Here is a 13,224-nt window from a genome sequence, read left to right on the forward strand (position 1 = left end):
GTGCAGGACCCGGCACTTGGCCTGGCTGAACAATATTCTGCTTGTCCAGAGGCACCATTTATACCATGAAATTATTGTATTAAAAAAAAAAAAGAAGAGTCTTAAATGGCCCTTTTGGGTCTGGAGGAGAGGTGGGAATGTCCTGGGATTTGGCTGTGCTTCCACACCTGGACACGCATCCACGCCAGTATGAATAACACAGAAAGGTCTTCCTCCAAAATAAACCTGCTCCACTGATATACCCTGCATAGGAAACTATTATCTCTTACACTTTCCTGGAAATAAATACTCAGATACTACTTTGGAGTAAATAAAGATGAGACCTTAGTGGTCCTTAAGTGCTTTTCATAGTCAAAACATCCCAAAGTGCTTTCTGGTAATTAAGGCTGAATAGTGGTCAGGAGACAAGGGAGCCCATTGTAGTCATACTACCAAATACCCATCATTTTTTCCTGCAAGAGAGCAAGGGAATGATTGGCTGAAGGAATGATACAAATTCGACTTGAGATTTTGAGGTTTATTCTAATAAAGGGAAGCAGCCTCAGGGAAGGATTTTGATGAGGAGATGGCTGTAACCAGAACATTTCTATTCAGCTGTGCTGTGATTGAGTGCCCCATTGCTGAGCTTATCTCTGGGTGACTTTAAAATGCTCCAGCTCTTGTGTGTTTTGTGCCAGTTGAGCTGCTCAGGTGTGTGAAGACATCCCCATGGGGCTGGTGGAGATGACAAGGGACCTCAGGAGAGCTGGGCCTTTTTGAAGCAGAAGCAGGATGGGGTGGGATGTCCTCAGACATCCCTAATGGCACTGACCACTGTATTTGATCCTGGCACCCCCAAGCTATGTTTCACAGCACAGCCTTACCTACCCCAAATAGCTCAAGGTGTTGTAGCCAATCCTGCACCTCACCGGCCTACCCTACACCTGGTGGGATCAGCCCCAGGAGATGTCTCCTGTTGTTGTGGTTGTCTCCTTTTTCTGCTCTCCAGAAAGATGTGGAGAGCACCGGTTTTCCAAATTTTAGTTCATTCCCTGGTTTAGCTGCATCCTTACCCCGCAGCTTTGGAGAAAAGGATGGGTACATTATATACGAGCATTATAGTTCTGTGCTCTGCCATGTTTTCCCAACACCATTGGATATAACATCACTGTGTTACCTAGTAACTCCACACAATAAAACCTATGTGGCACACTGGATTTTCCATAGGCTTCCCAAGGTGTGCTCACGGCTTTGCCTGGCAGCACTGGGGAACAAGTAGCTCTAACAGGGCTCTTGGGTAGTGAGAGGAAGATGAGACACAGGAGAAGCACGCATACCCTGTCTGCGTGCTGCCAGGCTATCACCTCCCTCCTAACCTACGCAATAAATCATGGCTGAGCAGCACAAGCTGTTCCTGTCATTGAGACACAGAAAGGAGCACTCCTCTTGGCACCAGGGATGTGATAATGACCCTGAATTAGAGCTGTACGTCTCCAGCACCTGATTCTTTTGCTCCTGTGGGTGCAGCCTGATGTTTCTCCTCTTGCTGTTGCAGGAACAGGTCCTGGTCTTGCTTATGTGGAGGAAAATTTAAAGGAGCAATGTCCAGCCTGGCTTTCGGAGCAGCTTGTGATAATAGGTTTAAGTACCCGATGGCCACGGCTGCTCCATGGACACCAGGGGCAGTGGGACAGCTGTGGGCAGAAGCAGGGAGAGCCCACCACCATAGTCACGTCAGGGGATGAACAGGGGATGCCTGTGGTGTTTTGGGTTGTGTCAAGGCACATACACACTCACTAAACTGGTAACATGGTCCCAGGAATGTTTTTGGCCCAAGGAACAGCAAGGAATGCTTTTGGCCCAAGGAACAGCAAGGTCCCTGCTGGCTCCCAGCTGTGCTCGGCCCAGGCCAGGGACGGAGGTGGGTGAGAGTTTGGGACCCTGTGTGACATCCCCAAATCCCCCCATAGCCCATGCACCAAGCACACAGAGACCTCCAGCCCAGGCATCAGGCAAAACCGCCGGGCACTGCAATACTTCACTTCTCAGCATCTGAGTAATTTTTGGAAGTGGTTTGAGAGGCTCCCTTTAAAAATCTCATTTCCTAAAGCCTTTGATCTATGTCTTTTTAAGTCCTTCTGAAACTCAAAGTGTTTGAGTAGTCAGGCCAAGATCTCAGATGCCAGCGTGCTCCTGTCACTTGGCTGCTAAGTGAACTTTTAAGGGACATTACCACTGAGCCTAACAGATCCAGGCTCTTTCACAAGTTAAATATTTGATCTTGATGTTGCAGCAGAAATCACACATGCTGTCTTAAAAGAAGCAAGAACCATTCAGGAATATTAAAAGGCAGGAAAGCTGAGATTCAGGATTTTTTTAACTTGTCAGAAGAGGAGAATTGCCAAGCTACTGAGCACCCAGGAGACACTGCCAAGTGCAGTCCAATAAAGCAGAGTGCTAAAAATACAGACGGGACTCCACTCCTTCACAAGCCTTAAAGAAAGCACCACTGGTTTAGTTTTCATTTGCACTGGCTGTAATAGGGAAGATTTATCTGTCTGCAAGTTGGACCTGTGGATAAGGGCAGGGAAAAGAAGCTCCTGTGTGTCACTGCTTATCTGTGTGTCTGCAAGCAAACATGAAGGACAGAGTGCAAAGTTGTGGACATGCCATTTTATCGTTCTTGGCTCACAGAACAATTTTAGGAGTCAATGATACTCATATAAGATATTCCTTCAGTTTGCCATTGCCATCTAGTGGCTTTTGGAAGCAGAAACGTGCACTTCCCAAAAGAGAATTTTGAAAAAATACTGCTATGCCCTAAGTGTCCACAGGCTTCAGGAGAGATGGGACATGAGGACTGAAGTGGAGAAAAAGCTAAATCAAGGTCCTTCATTCATAAGTGCTCATCTCATACACAGCACAGGGGTAGAGGGATGGTTGTGGGATTCCCCTTGTACTCCTTGAAGATGGTATTCATCAAAAGATAAATATTGCTTTGCTGTGCAGGAACATCTCCCTGTCTTCCTCCTTCCCTCCCTTTACTGACCCTGCTGTGTGTCTAATGGGAATATGGTTTTTATTTGGAAATCTTACATGTTGCAGATAGGATTGCCCAGATGGCTGGAGTATGGGCCCCTGTGTGTCCAACAGTGCAGGGGGGTGTTTCACACTGCATTTATTGCTTCCTCACTCAAAAAGCACCAGAAACACTCTTTTCTGTGCACTTACCATCCTGCACAGAGTGAATTCAAGAATAAGTCAGATGGATCGTGCTTTCCAGGGGTTGAGTTTGCAAGTACACCTGAGGCAGATGCCCTCTGTATGACCAGCACTGTACTGAAGCTGTTCATTTAGGAATAAAGAAAACGCACTTCTGCAAATGAAACCTTTGCTGGCTGTTCTTTAGAATAGAACAGAATAGAACAGAACTATTTCAGCTGGAAGGGACCTACAACAATCATCTAGTCCAACTGCCTGACCAATTCGGGGCTGACCAAAAGTTAAAGATATTATTAATGGAATTAATAAAGGTTTAATTAAAATTAAACATAAAATTAAAATTAATGGAATTAAAAAAGGTTTAATGAGCAAAGATACTTCATTATAGCTCTTCTCATGTTCATACACAAGTCAATCCTTCCCTAGAAACCTCCATTATTCAGTGTAGTCTGCAAAACAAGAAAGAGGTGAATTCAGTAGACATCCACAGTAATGCATGCCTCCATCCCACAAAAGTTCTCAGAAGAAGGACCTGTTCCCAGATGGGCCAGGGGACTGCTCTGCCTACCTGTTCCCACCCAGAAATGCTCATGGACGGTGGCATTTCAGCCCCGCAGCTCAGGGGAGGCCAGATGCTGGCAGCATTCATCTGGCTCCAAGTAGTCCCCCTCTTCCCTGAGGTGATTTAAAACACCTCTCCCCACCTTTCTTTCCAGCAGGTCCCAAAGTTTACAGAGTCGCTTCCACAAAACCATTCCCTGTGCTGGGAAATGGCTGCTACCTGTGCCAGACATTATCTCTTAGAGCAAAGAGCTTGTTGCTCGTTCCCAAATGCAAGGCTGAGAGTGCATGGTGTGGCACTGCCGGACTTGCACCAATAGAGATGCTCGATGTTTGGTGCATTTTCCACTCACTGGCCAGCTAATCCCCTCAGCGGTTTCCTGCAGTAAGGTTTTGTCTGGATGTATGGCAATGATCATTTTTTGGACACAGAGCCCAGCTCCTGTCTGGCTTTTATTTTGTCCATGGTCCTCAGCAGAGCATTTCAGCTGCAAGGCAGCAGCTCTGTCCTTCCAATTGTTTCACTACACCAAAAGTAGCACCAAGTATACTGATTCTAGACCTCCCCAGATCCCTCAGTTCAAGTCCTAATGGTGTAATAGGTGAGAGGATCCACTGCCTCTTGCACTCCCTTGCCTTCAGAGGAGATGCATCAGGCTACCTTGCAGGCACTAAGCAACTTACGCTGTAGATCCAGTCTATGTAGGCTGACACACGTGTGAAGACTGTCGGCTTCTTGTAGGTGTTACAGTAAGGAACTAGCCCGTAACTGACAATCCCAAAAACTTGCCAGCGATCATCTTTGTAGCAGCTGAGAGGTCCCCCAGAGTCCCCCTGGATCAGAGGAAGGAAAGGAACATATTAATCCAAATTATCTGGTCAACTGAGGAATGACTGGGTTGGATTAAGAACCACCGGTTAGTTAATCACTGTCCTGAACATCAAAATAACAATTTTTTGCTGCTTTCTTTGCAAAGGCCTGACTGCTCCCCAGCAACATGAGCAGGGACCACTCAGCACCTCCCAAGATGTTGCACTATTTCTTATCTCAGTCTACATGCACATACACACACAGATATATACACATGAACACCCTGGGAAGGGCTGGAACCCTAATTTACCACCACCACTGGAAATTGGTAAGCAAATGTCCAGGGCACATTGCATCACTCACAGTCCTTCCCAGCAAGGTCCACCTGCACAGTATCTCTGCTAAAAAATCAGTGCACTCTCCAGCTACAAGGAACCAGAAAGAAGGGAAATGTTGGTTCCCTTGTTCTTTGCAAACAATTATAGTCCAAGTGTCCTGGGAAGTTAAGGCAGTGAAAAAGAAAGCAACTTGAGTTAAAAGGTATGAGAAGATGAAGGTTCTTGCTTGGCTCAGAACCTGTTTTGTAACTGGGTTCTGTCATAATTAAACCACACCAAAAAATACAGTATATATCTATAGACCTGTAATTATACTTCACATATAATTGCACTAGGTATATTAGTATAACCAGGGTTTTTTTTCAGTGTTCCTATATTATATTTATATATTTACATAATATATGTTATGTATTTGTCCATTATCTTTTAAGGACTCTTTATGATTGCTTTCACCAGAAACCACCTCTGCAGTGAGGTAGCCCCATGTAGCCCCTGCCGCTGCACACCAAACCTCCTTGCCTTGATGCTGGGGCAACCTGGAGCCCCTGGGATAAAGGAGACCTCACAGCATCCTTCTTTTTCATCTAATCTGGTGTAACTTGGACAGAGCCAAAGCTTGCAGCAACCACAACTGTCCATGTACGTAGAGCAGCTGGGGAGGAGAAGGGTGACAAGCAGGGTAAAAGCGTAGGGGATCACTGCCTGGTCCAAAGTCCAACATGACAGCAACGTTGGAGGAGTGGTAGGACTTCCCTGCAGCTTCATTCTTTGAATGAGGGCAGAGGGGTCTGCCAAAGTCTCAATCCATACCCTAGGATCTGGTCCCTGGGTCATGCTGCTAGAAGAAAGGGCAAAACTCTCCTTTGAAATTAGAGGGGAGAGACGCACCCTGAGGATTTGGAGGTTTTCTCTGTGCTGGCTGCACTGTGGAAGATGAAGCAGTCTTGTTTGGAAGGTATTCAGCAGAAAGCAGCGAAGGGATCAGGATTTGCAGGAGAGCAATTGCAGGTGGAGAAATAACAATACCAGGTCCCAGCTGAAGGAATAGCAAGGTCAGATAGGAAGGAAAAAGAGAGTAGCTTGAAAATTTCCTGATAATAAGAGTTCTTACACTGCATCCGGACCTCACGCCGTCTCCACCTGCACAGATCATCGTGACTTTTGCTTGAGATCCCCACCAGTCAGGCTGGGAGCAGATCTCATGGTCGACCACCGGCAGCATCACCTCCTGCAGTGTGTCCGTGCTGCTGCCACTCGCTAGCAGAGAAAAGGGGAGATTTTGGTCCAGTGGTTGAGGAAGGAAGCCCACACTGCCTCGGGCAGCCTTACCCACACAGTGGTCCCTCTGAAACCCAGAGGGACCTCAACACTCCTCCTTCCCACTTACTTACCACTAACTAGCCCCCACCCGGTAAGGTAGCAGGGATAGTTATTGGGCAACATATCTCCTTCAGGTGGAAGCATTCCCAGCTCAACAAACCCATTGTCATAGGCAGAAGAGTGGAGGCGCAGCAGGGCAATGTCATAGCTGAAACAGGATACAGGGAAAAGACTCTTTACTGAAAATCCTGATTTAGTCATAAACAAGATCTGACATCCTGACTCATATTCCATCGCTTACACAGGTCTCTAGCCTCCAGCATGGTGATAGCCAAGCACCTTGCATACTTCATTAATTAATCCTCATAGCTGTCACAGGCAAGAGGAAAATATGAGTGATTAAGACAGAAGATGCCATGGTACAGACTGATAAAGGTCTAACAGCCCCCAAAAATCTCCTACTCCTTTGGAGGCACCCAACCTCAGAGTAAATTTCAGTGGACCCTGGGTGGACAGACATGCCTCTGAGGGGGATTTAAGACAGTCCCTCTACATTTTCCCACTGTCTTCCCTTCGTCAGATTCAAAGAGTGCTGTGACTGCTGGCAAGCCCCTGAATCTGCCAGACATCCTGGATCCCACTGTGATGCTCCAGCTTTTCCCAATCTTGGGCAAAACAACACTGAGGTTATCCACATAGACACCATGTAACACCTCTCCAAGAGAGGAGGTCATTTGGGAAATCTCCATTGCATCATCTTCCAGTGCTTCCCACAAATCCAGCCTCGCTGGGAACTGGGCTGAATATATACATAAACACCAGCAAGACAGGGTGCAATGTAGCATTCAGCTATCCGACCATATTACAAATAATTACCCATTGGCAATGTCATTGGGATTCCAGCCCTCATGGATGAAGACCCTATCCACATCAATGGAGTACTCAGTGCCATCCACCTTCTCGAGATCATGCTCACCCAGAACCACTCGGTAGGTTGCTCCTTCTAGCCTGAAAACAAATCACAGAATAATTAATATACAAACTACCCCCCACTGCTAGCTTTGCACCGTAATTCCTGCACCACTGAGACCTTCCACCAATGTAATCATTTCTAAAGCACCTTCCACAGGGGGATTTTCAATGGACTATAGCTAAACGGTCTTATGAATCAGGCAAACGCTGACTGAAGTTTGCTGGTGGAGCAGACGAAGGTGCAGCATCAGCTAATACAGGGCTGAGCTCAGTCTCGAACGAGAACATTCATTTTGCATATCTGCATCTATCTGAAACAGCGTGTGAAGGATCAGCTTGTTACACTTTATTGCAAGCACATTCACTAAAAGCATGAGTAAGTAAAGAGGAGTGTTCTCTTATTGGTGTCACGCTGTATCGTTTAAGCAGTGCATGTTAGAATACTGCAGAGCAAATCGTATGACATAGCCCATCACCTACAAAACATGCCTTTTCTTCAATCTTTCCATCTCTGTGCAGGTTTCTCAGGATGCAAACCCATTTGAAATGCTCACATTCATGCAAATGTACCTCCTCTTATGCAAATCAGCAATCAGCTTGATTTCCACTCCCAGGAAGTCAGCAATTAATGCATAAAATCAAGTCTAAAGCAAACAAGAATTTTCCAGTTCCCTTGATTAAGTGTGCAGTGAGATGTCCAGCTGTGCATGGAACGACACCAGCAGGGAGCTTGGAGGGTGAGAAGGGTCTGCCTCCTGCCTGCAGCAAGAATTAGGAGCAGAGCAAGGGTTTTAATGCTTTTTATCCTACTTACACGCCGAGGCAATGGGCTGCAGTCATGACCCATTTGGTGCTGATAAGAGTTCCACCGCAGATGTGAGAGTAGTACCCTGGGTAGTCATCATAGGCAATCTGAAGCGATACCTGGATCAAGCAGCAACATATTTTACACTCAAGCCATGCCATGCATCCGTAGAAATGGTGTGTGTGGCTTTGGACAGCAGAAGCTGTGGTTTTCTTTGGTTTTTTACAAGTACAAGGCTTTTTTCAAGTATAAGACACCAGCGTTACCTGCCACTTCCAGGCGTGTGGTTGAGCCTCATGGCCTCCAATTACTCGCCCTGTCAGCAAATCCCTCTGAAGAGTATCCCTTAGGGGACTTGCAGAGATTGCCCCTAACCACACAAAAAAAAAGGAGAGCAGTTTGTCATTACAAGAGCATCAGTCATTGCGGGTTACTGCCAACGAAAGCTTCTGCGGAGCAGGGCAGCCAGCTAAGCAAGTCTGAAGGATCAAGTGATTGAGACTTGCATGACGTGACAAGGCACTCGCTCTCCATCTCCATCCCCATCCTGAAGGCTGCCTTTAAAGCCTCCATGGTTGAATAATACCATAAACACCTCCCAAGACACAAAGCTCTTATATAGGTGGACTTGTTTCCCACACTCCCTGCAACTCCACCCTAAATTCCCTTTCTTTCGGGGTGTAAGTTTCCCTTCCCCTCTGTCAGGGCACCACCAGATCTTCATGGAGATCTTGTTCCCTCAATAGAGAACCCTTCCAGCCAGAATAATTGTGTTCCCAATGGGTTTGCCCTAGCACAGTACCTGCAGAGAAAAAAAATTATATGCTCTAATCTGCACACCTTAGAGGCTGAGAGGTTCACCCTTTCCCAGATCCAATACTTCAATTGCAACTTACCCAGGCAGCTCAGAAGAACCAGAAACTGAAGCATCTTTAATGAAGTGGTAGCATTTCTCCCAGAAAAACTCTTCTTATATAGAAATACCTGATAAGAATCTGTGTGTAAATTTGTGATTAATACAATTTATCTATACTCATAACTCATTAAACTGATCAAAAATGTTGTCTATGTGGAAAAGAAGTGGGAGCAGCAACCTGTTCAAGGTAGAGGCCAAGGTTACACAAACACCCCCTCACTGCATAGTTCCCACAGGGCCATGAAGCAGAAAAAACCCTGATAAATTTGGAGTGCTCTTAGATCAAGTCAAAACCAAACCAGTGCAAACCCAGGCTCAAGAAGCCAACACTTCAGACCAGCAGTTGTCGATGCATGTGTTGTATTCCCTTGTAAGAAATGTGTCAGTCCAGCTGTCTGCTACTCCATGTAACATGAACTGCATTTTCTCAACTAGATAAAAGGAGCAATAGCAAACAGGGAGAAGTGTGATCACCGAGAGTGGTTCGACCTTGGCTGGACACACCGATCTTTTATGAAGATACTTTTCTGCTCTCTCCTCCCTGCTGAATGAGTTTTCCTCTGTCTGCCCCAAAACGCGGGCTCTCAGTGGCAGGAGGGGAGGTAGGGAGCTGGGCTGTGTCCAAGGGAGATGATGCAGCTGGAAGAGACTGGGGCTATCTCTGAGGAATGGAAAAGGTCCCATAATCACAGAATGCTTAAGGTTAGAGGTCTGGAGCTCAGCTGGTCCAACCCCCCTGCTCATGCACGCTACCTAGACCTGGTTGCCCAGGACCATGTCCAGACAGCTTTTGAATATTTCCAAGGATGAAGACCCCACAACCTCCCTGGGCAGCATGTGCCAGCGTTCAGTTACCCTCGCAGCAGAAAAGTGCTTCCTGATGCTCAGTGAGAACCTCCTGCATTTCAGTTTGTGCTCATGGCCTCTGGCCCTGTCACTGGGCACCACTGAAAAGAGCCTGGCTCCATCCCCTTTGCACCCTCCCTTCAGGTACCCCTTGTCCTGTCACTGCAGGCCCTTGTAAAAAGCGCCCCCCAGCTTCCTTGTAGCCCCTTCAGGTACTGGAAGGGTCTATGAGGTCTTCCTGGACCCTTCCCTTCTCCAGGCTGATCAGTCCCAGCTCTCTCAGCCTTTCCTCATGGGAGAGGTGCTCCAGTCACTTTATCGTCTTGTATAAGTATGCCCATGTCTGTCTGTTACTGGGGAGCCCAGAACTTGACCAAGTACTCCAGGGATGGCCTCTCCAACACTGAGCAGAGGGGAAGGATCACCTCCCTCGACCTGCTGGCCATGCTTTGGTCAGTGCAGCCCAGGATGCCATTCACCTGATCTGTGGCAAGGGCACACTGCTGGGTCGTGTTCTGCTTGGTGTCCACCAGGACCCCAGGTCCGTTTCTGCCCAGCTGCGTTCCAGCAGCACGTAGGAAAGGCACCAGGTAATTTTGCCAAGACCTGCACCCCATCTTTGACAGTGGCCTTGATGTAGCACTTCAGAAGTAAACGTAGAAGCCTTTGTAATGGATAACTTTCTTCTAGGGGAAGTATGTTTTGCTTTTTTATATCCTCATTAACTGCAGTCCCCTAACCATTTTATACTTGTGGAGCATCATGATTGATACCCCTTTAATGGTTTAAGGCAGCTATCTGGGAGCATAGCAGATGCGTAAGCTCTTCAGTTAAATGTAAAATACCGCCTTGCTTTACATGCCCAGTGAGGAAGAAAGCAAGAAATGCCTGTATGTGGTGGAACTCCGAGACTTGTTTCCATGATCGGGGCAATCCCCTTGGGACACACAGGCCATTGGCGGGTGGGAAGTAAAGCTCATCTTGAACTTGAACTGAAGCCAGAGACCAGTTGTCAAGTTAAAAAGGAACTGGAGAAGATAGCAAGGATCATCCACCTGGATATGCTAATGGGATCCACTATCCATGGAATGGATACTGTAGGACCAGTTTTTCTGTATCATCCCAACAGTCTTTTTAGCAAATCCTTTTTCTTTTACTGGAAGTAATAAAAAGTTCAGTGTGATATTTCAGAACTGAGACCTTCTTGAAGTCACTGAACACTTTTTCCCCCTTACATCATAGATCATTTTAGCTTCTAGTTAGTTTTGGCTGGGAGGTCAAAAAGTGGCCTCCTAGCCAAACAGTCTCTTCGCTCACTTTCACTACATTCATCACCCTTGTTAGACCTGGCAAACTCACCCATTTTCTACTGTTAATTTATTTTTTCCATTATCATCTGTGTTCCTTACATACAATTTTTTTGGAGAACACTGTTGTTTGTTTGTTCTGCTTTTGGACATCATGCCATTTAGCCTGAGCAATTGTTTGTCCATAATCTGTACTCCACAGCAATGCACATGGTATCCTACTCATTTCGCAGCTGAGTGGCTTTGATGTTGGGCTGTGTTGTAATGCTCAAAGGAGAAATAAATTACGCTGGGGATGATAAATTACAGCTGTTTTCAGAATTCCTCCACTTCAGACGTTGTTTTAGCATGGAGCTCTTCAGGGACTGTCTGTGTTTTGCTCTGGGCTCTACATATATGGTTTCTGGAAGAGGTGAAAGTATGAGACATAATGTGAATGGAGGGAGGGCAGTTCAAGCATTGGGAGTGGGAAGCTGTTCCATGTACAAGCACTTGGCAGGGTGAAAAAACTTGAATATCTGAGTTAGGAGAAGGAAAGGAAAAAACATTGGCATTAATGGCAATGAGGAGGCTGATTAGTTTTTGGGTATCGCAGCATTACCATGGAGCTCCAATTGTGAAGCTTGGCTTGAGATGCCCAATTCTAGAGCTGCCATCCAAAACGTATCGTCTCACCTACCACTAAATCTCAGAGGCACATAACCCTCTAGGGGCTATGAAATCTGTTTCAGAACACGTGCAGTCCTAAAACTGGAGTCCAGCACTCTTCCTTTCTGAAGGACAGACTCAAACCAAAGGCACCTCAGGGTTTCTCACAACTGCAGTCAAAAATTAAGTTCTGTGCTCCAAGTTTCTTCCAGGAAATAAAATGGACCATCTTTCATACCACAAAGCCAACTCAAGTTGCCCTGTTTGTGTCCATATGACATAACTCTTTTATACTCTAACAAAATTCTTCTATACTCTAAAGCAGAGAGGTCTCATCAGTGCTGCCTATGGAGCAGGGCATTTCATCCATACTAACTTTCTAAACCGTGTCAAGAGTTGTTACGGGGAACATCGGCTGGTGCAAACCAGTGCTGTGCTAGCACTAACATTTAACTGTATAGACAAAAGCAGGACAAGGCATGGGTTGATGTTCTAGCATGTTTAGTTAATTAGTATATAGCCTTTTTGTCCTTGTCCTCAGAGCATCAGAATTAAATATTTTGATGACAGCAGCATTTTCTGGGTAAGTAGATTATTTTAGGAGTGATGGGAAGGATAAGGAAGGTTGTGAGCATTAGGATGGATTGTGAGGAAAGATTCCAGGACTGTACAGCAAATAAGGAGATTTGCATGGACTTGATGAGATCCATTGGGAGCTACTGAGCCCAAAGTTGAGGACATAGTCATCTCTCAGGTAGGTCTTAAAGCACAAACTGATTTCCAGACAGTGGGAGGGTTTACTGTCTATGTTTATTGTGCACATTTATGTTTGATCTGCACCTACATGCTTTTCCTAAGCATCTGCTATCACCCATTGCCACTAGGCTATTGGCTAGATGAATCTTGGTATGACACAGTTTAGCCCTACATATGCCTTTATTTATTGATTATGTGCCTGGAAATGATAGCCTCGGATTTATTTTTGCAGTGCAAGTGCCAAAGTTCCCTTTCTTCTTTATAGCAGCAATTCAACATAACATCTCTATTTAGGATTTTATTAAGCACATTGTTAACTTAAGTATGTGTTAATGTAAAGCACATGCTCCTCTTCTCAACAGAGATTTTAAACATATTAAGCAGCACTAGAGAAGACACACAGAGTATTTAATATTTCATTATTTTTTAATTTATATTCATTGTCTTCCATAACTGAATTTGAGTTGATCAACACACTGATAAACCCATAAATATTCCTAGCTTATTATCCTTTGGCAACAAGTTAGAACAACATGAGTGGAAACATTTATATTACTTAAGTAAAAGAGCCTATGGATACACTACCCTGAAGACTGACAAAACTTTGGTCTATGGCACTTTTCTTAATAAATGTACTACAGCAGCACTAATCATCATGAATGAGGATCAACGGACAAATGCCTTCACTTTTTACTCATTTTATTGCTACAGGATGAAGCCTTTATTTCAGTATGAGTACTGCT

The 13,224-nt window shown here is 45.5% G+C and overlaps 1 protein-coding gene across 1 annotated transcript; it reads right to left on the minus strand.

Moving 5' to 3' along the window:
• Positions 1-167: 167 nt before the first annotated feature.
• Positions 168-8,581, minus strand: LOC104505048 (elastase-1-like; the record flags this gene model as incomplete). Its single annotated transcript, XM_010152024.1, has 8 exons — positions 8,443-8,581; positions 8,275-8,378; positions 8,018-8,127; positions 7,108-7,239; positions 6,299-6,439; positions 6,023-6,164; positions 4,447-4,596; positions 168-275 (listed from the first exon to the last, which is right to left on the minus strand). Coding segments are annotated over exons 1-8 (1,026 nt in total), but the record flags the coding sequence as incomplete, so codon positions are not given.
• Positions 8,582-13,224: the final 4,643 nt, after the last annotated feature.

The sequence above is a fragment of the Eurypyga helias genome, unplaced genomic scaffold (assembly GCF_000690775.1).
Source record: "Eurypyga helias isolate BGI_N326 unplaced genomic scaffold, ASM69077v1 scaffold29865, whole genome shotgun sequence".
In the NCBI taxonomy this organism is placed as follows: Eukaryota; Metazoa; Chordata; class Aves; order Eurypygiformes; family Eurypygidae; genus Eurypyga; species Eurypyga helias.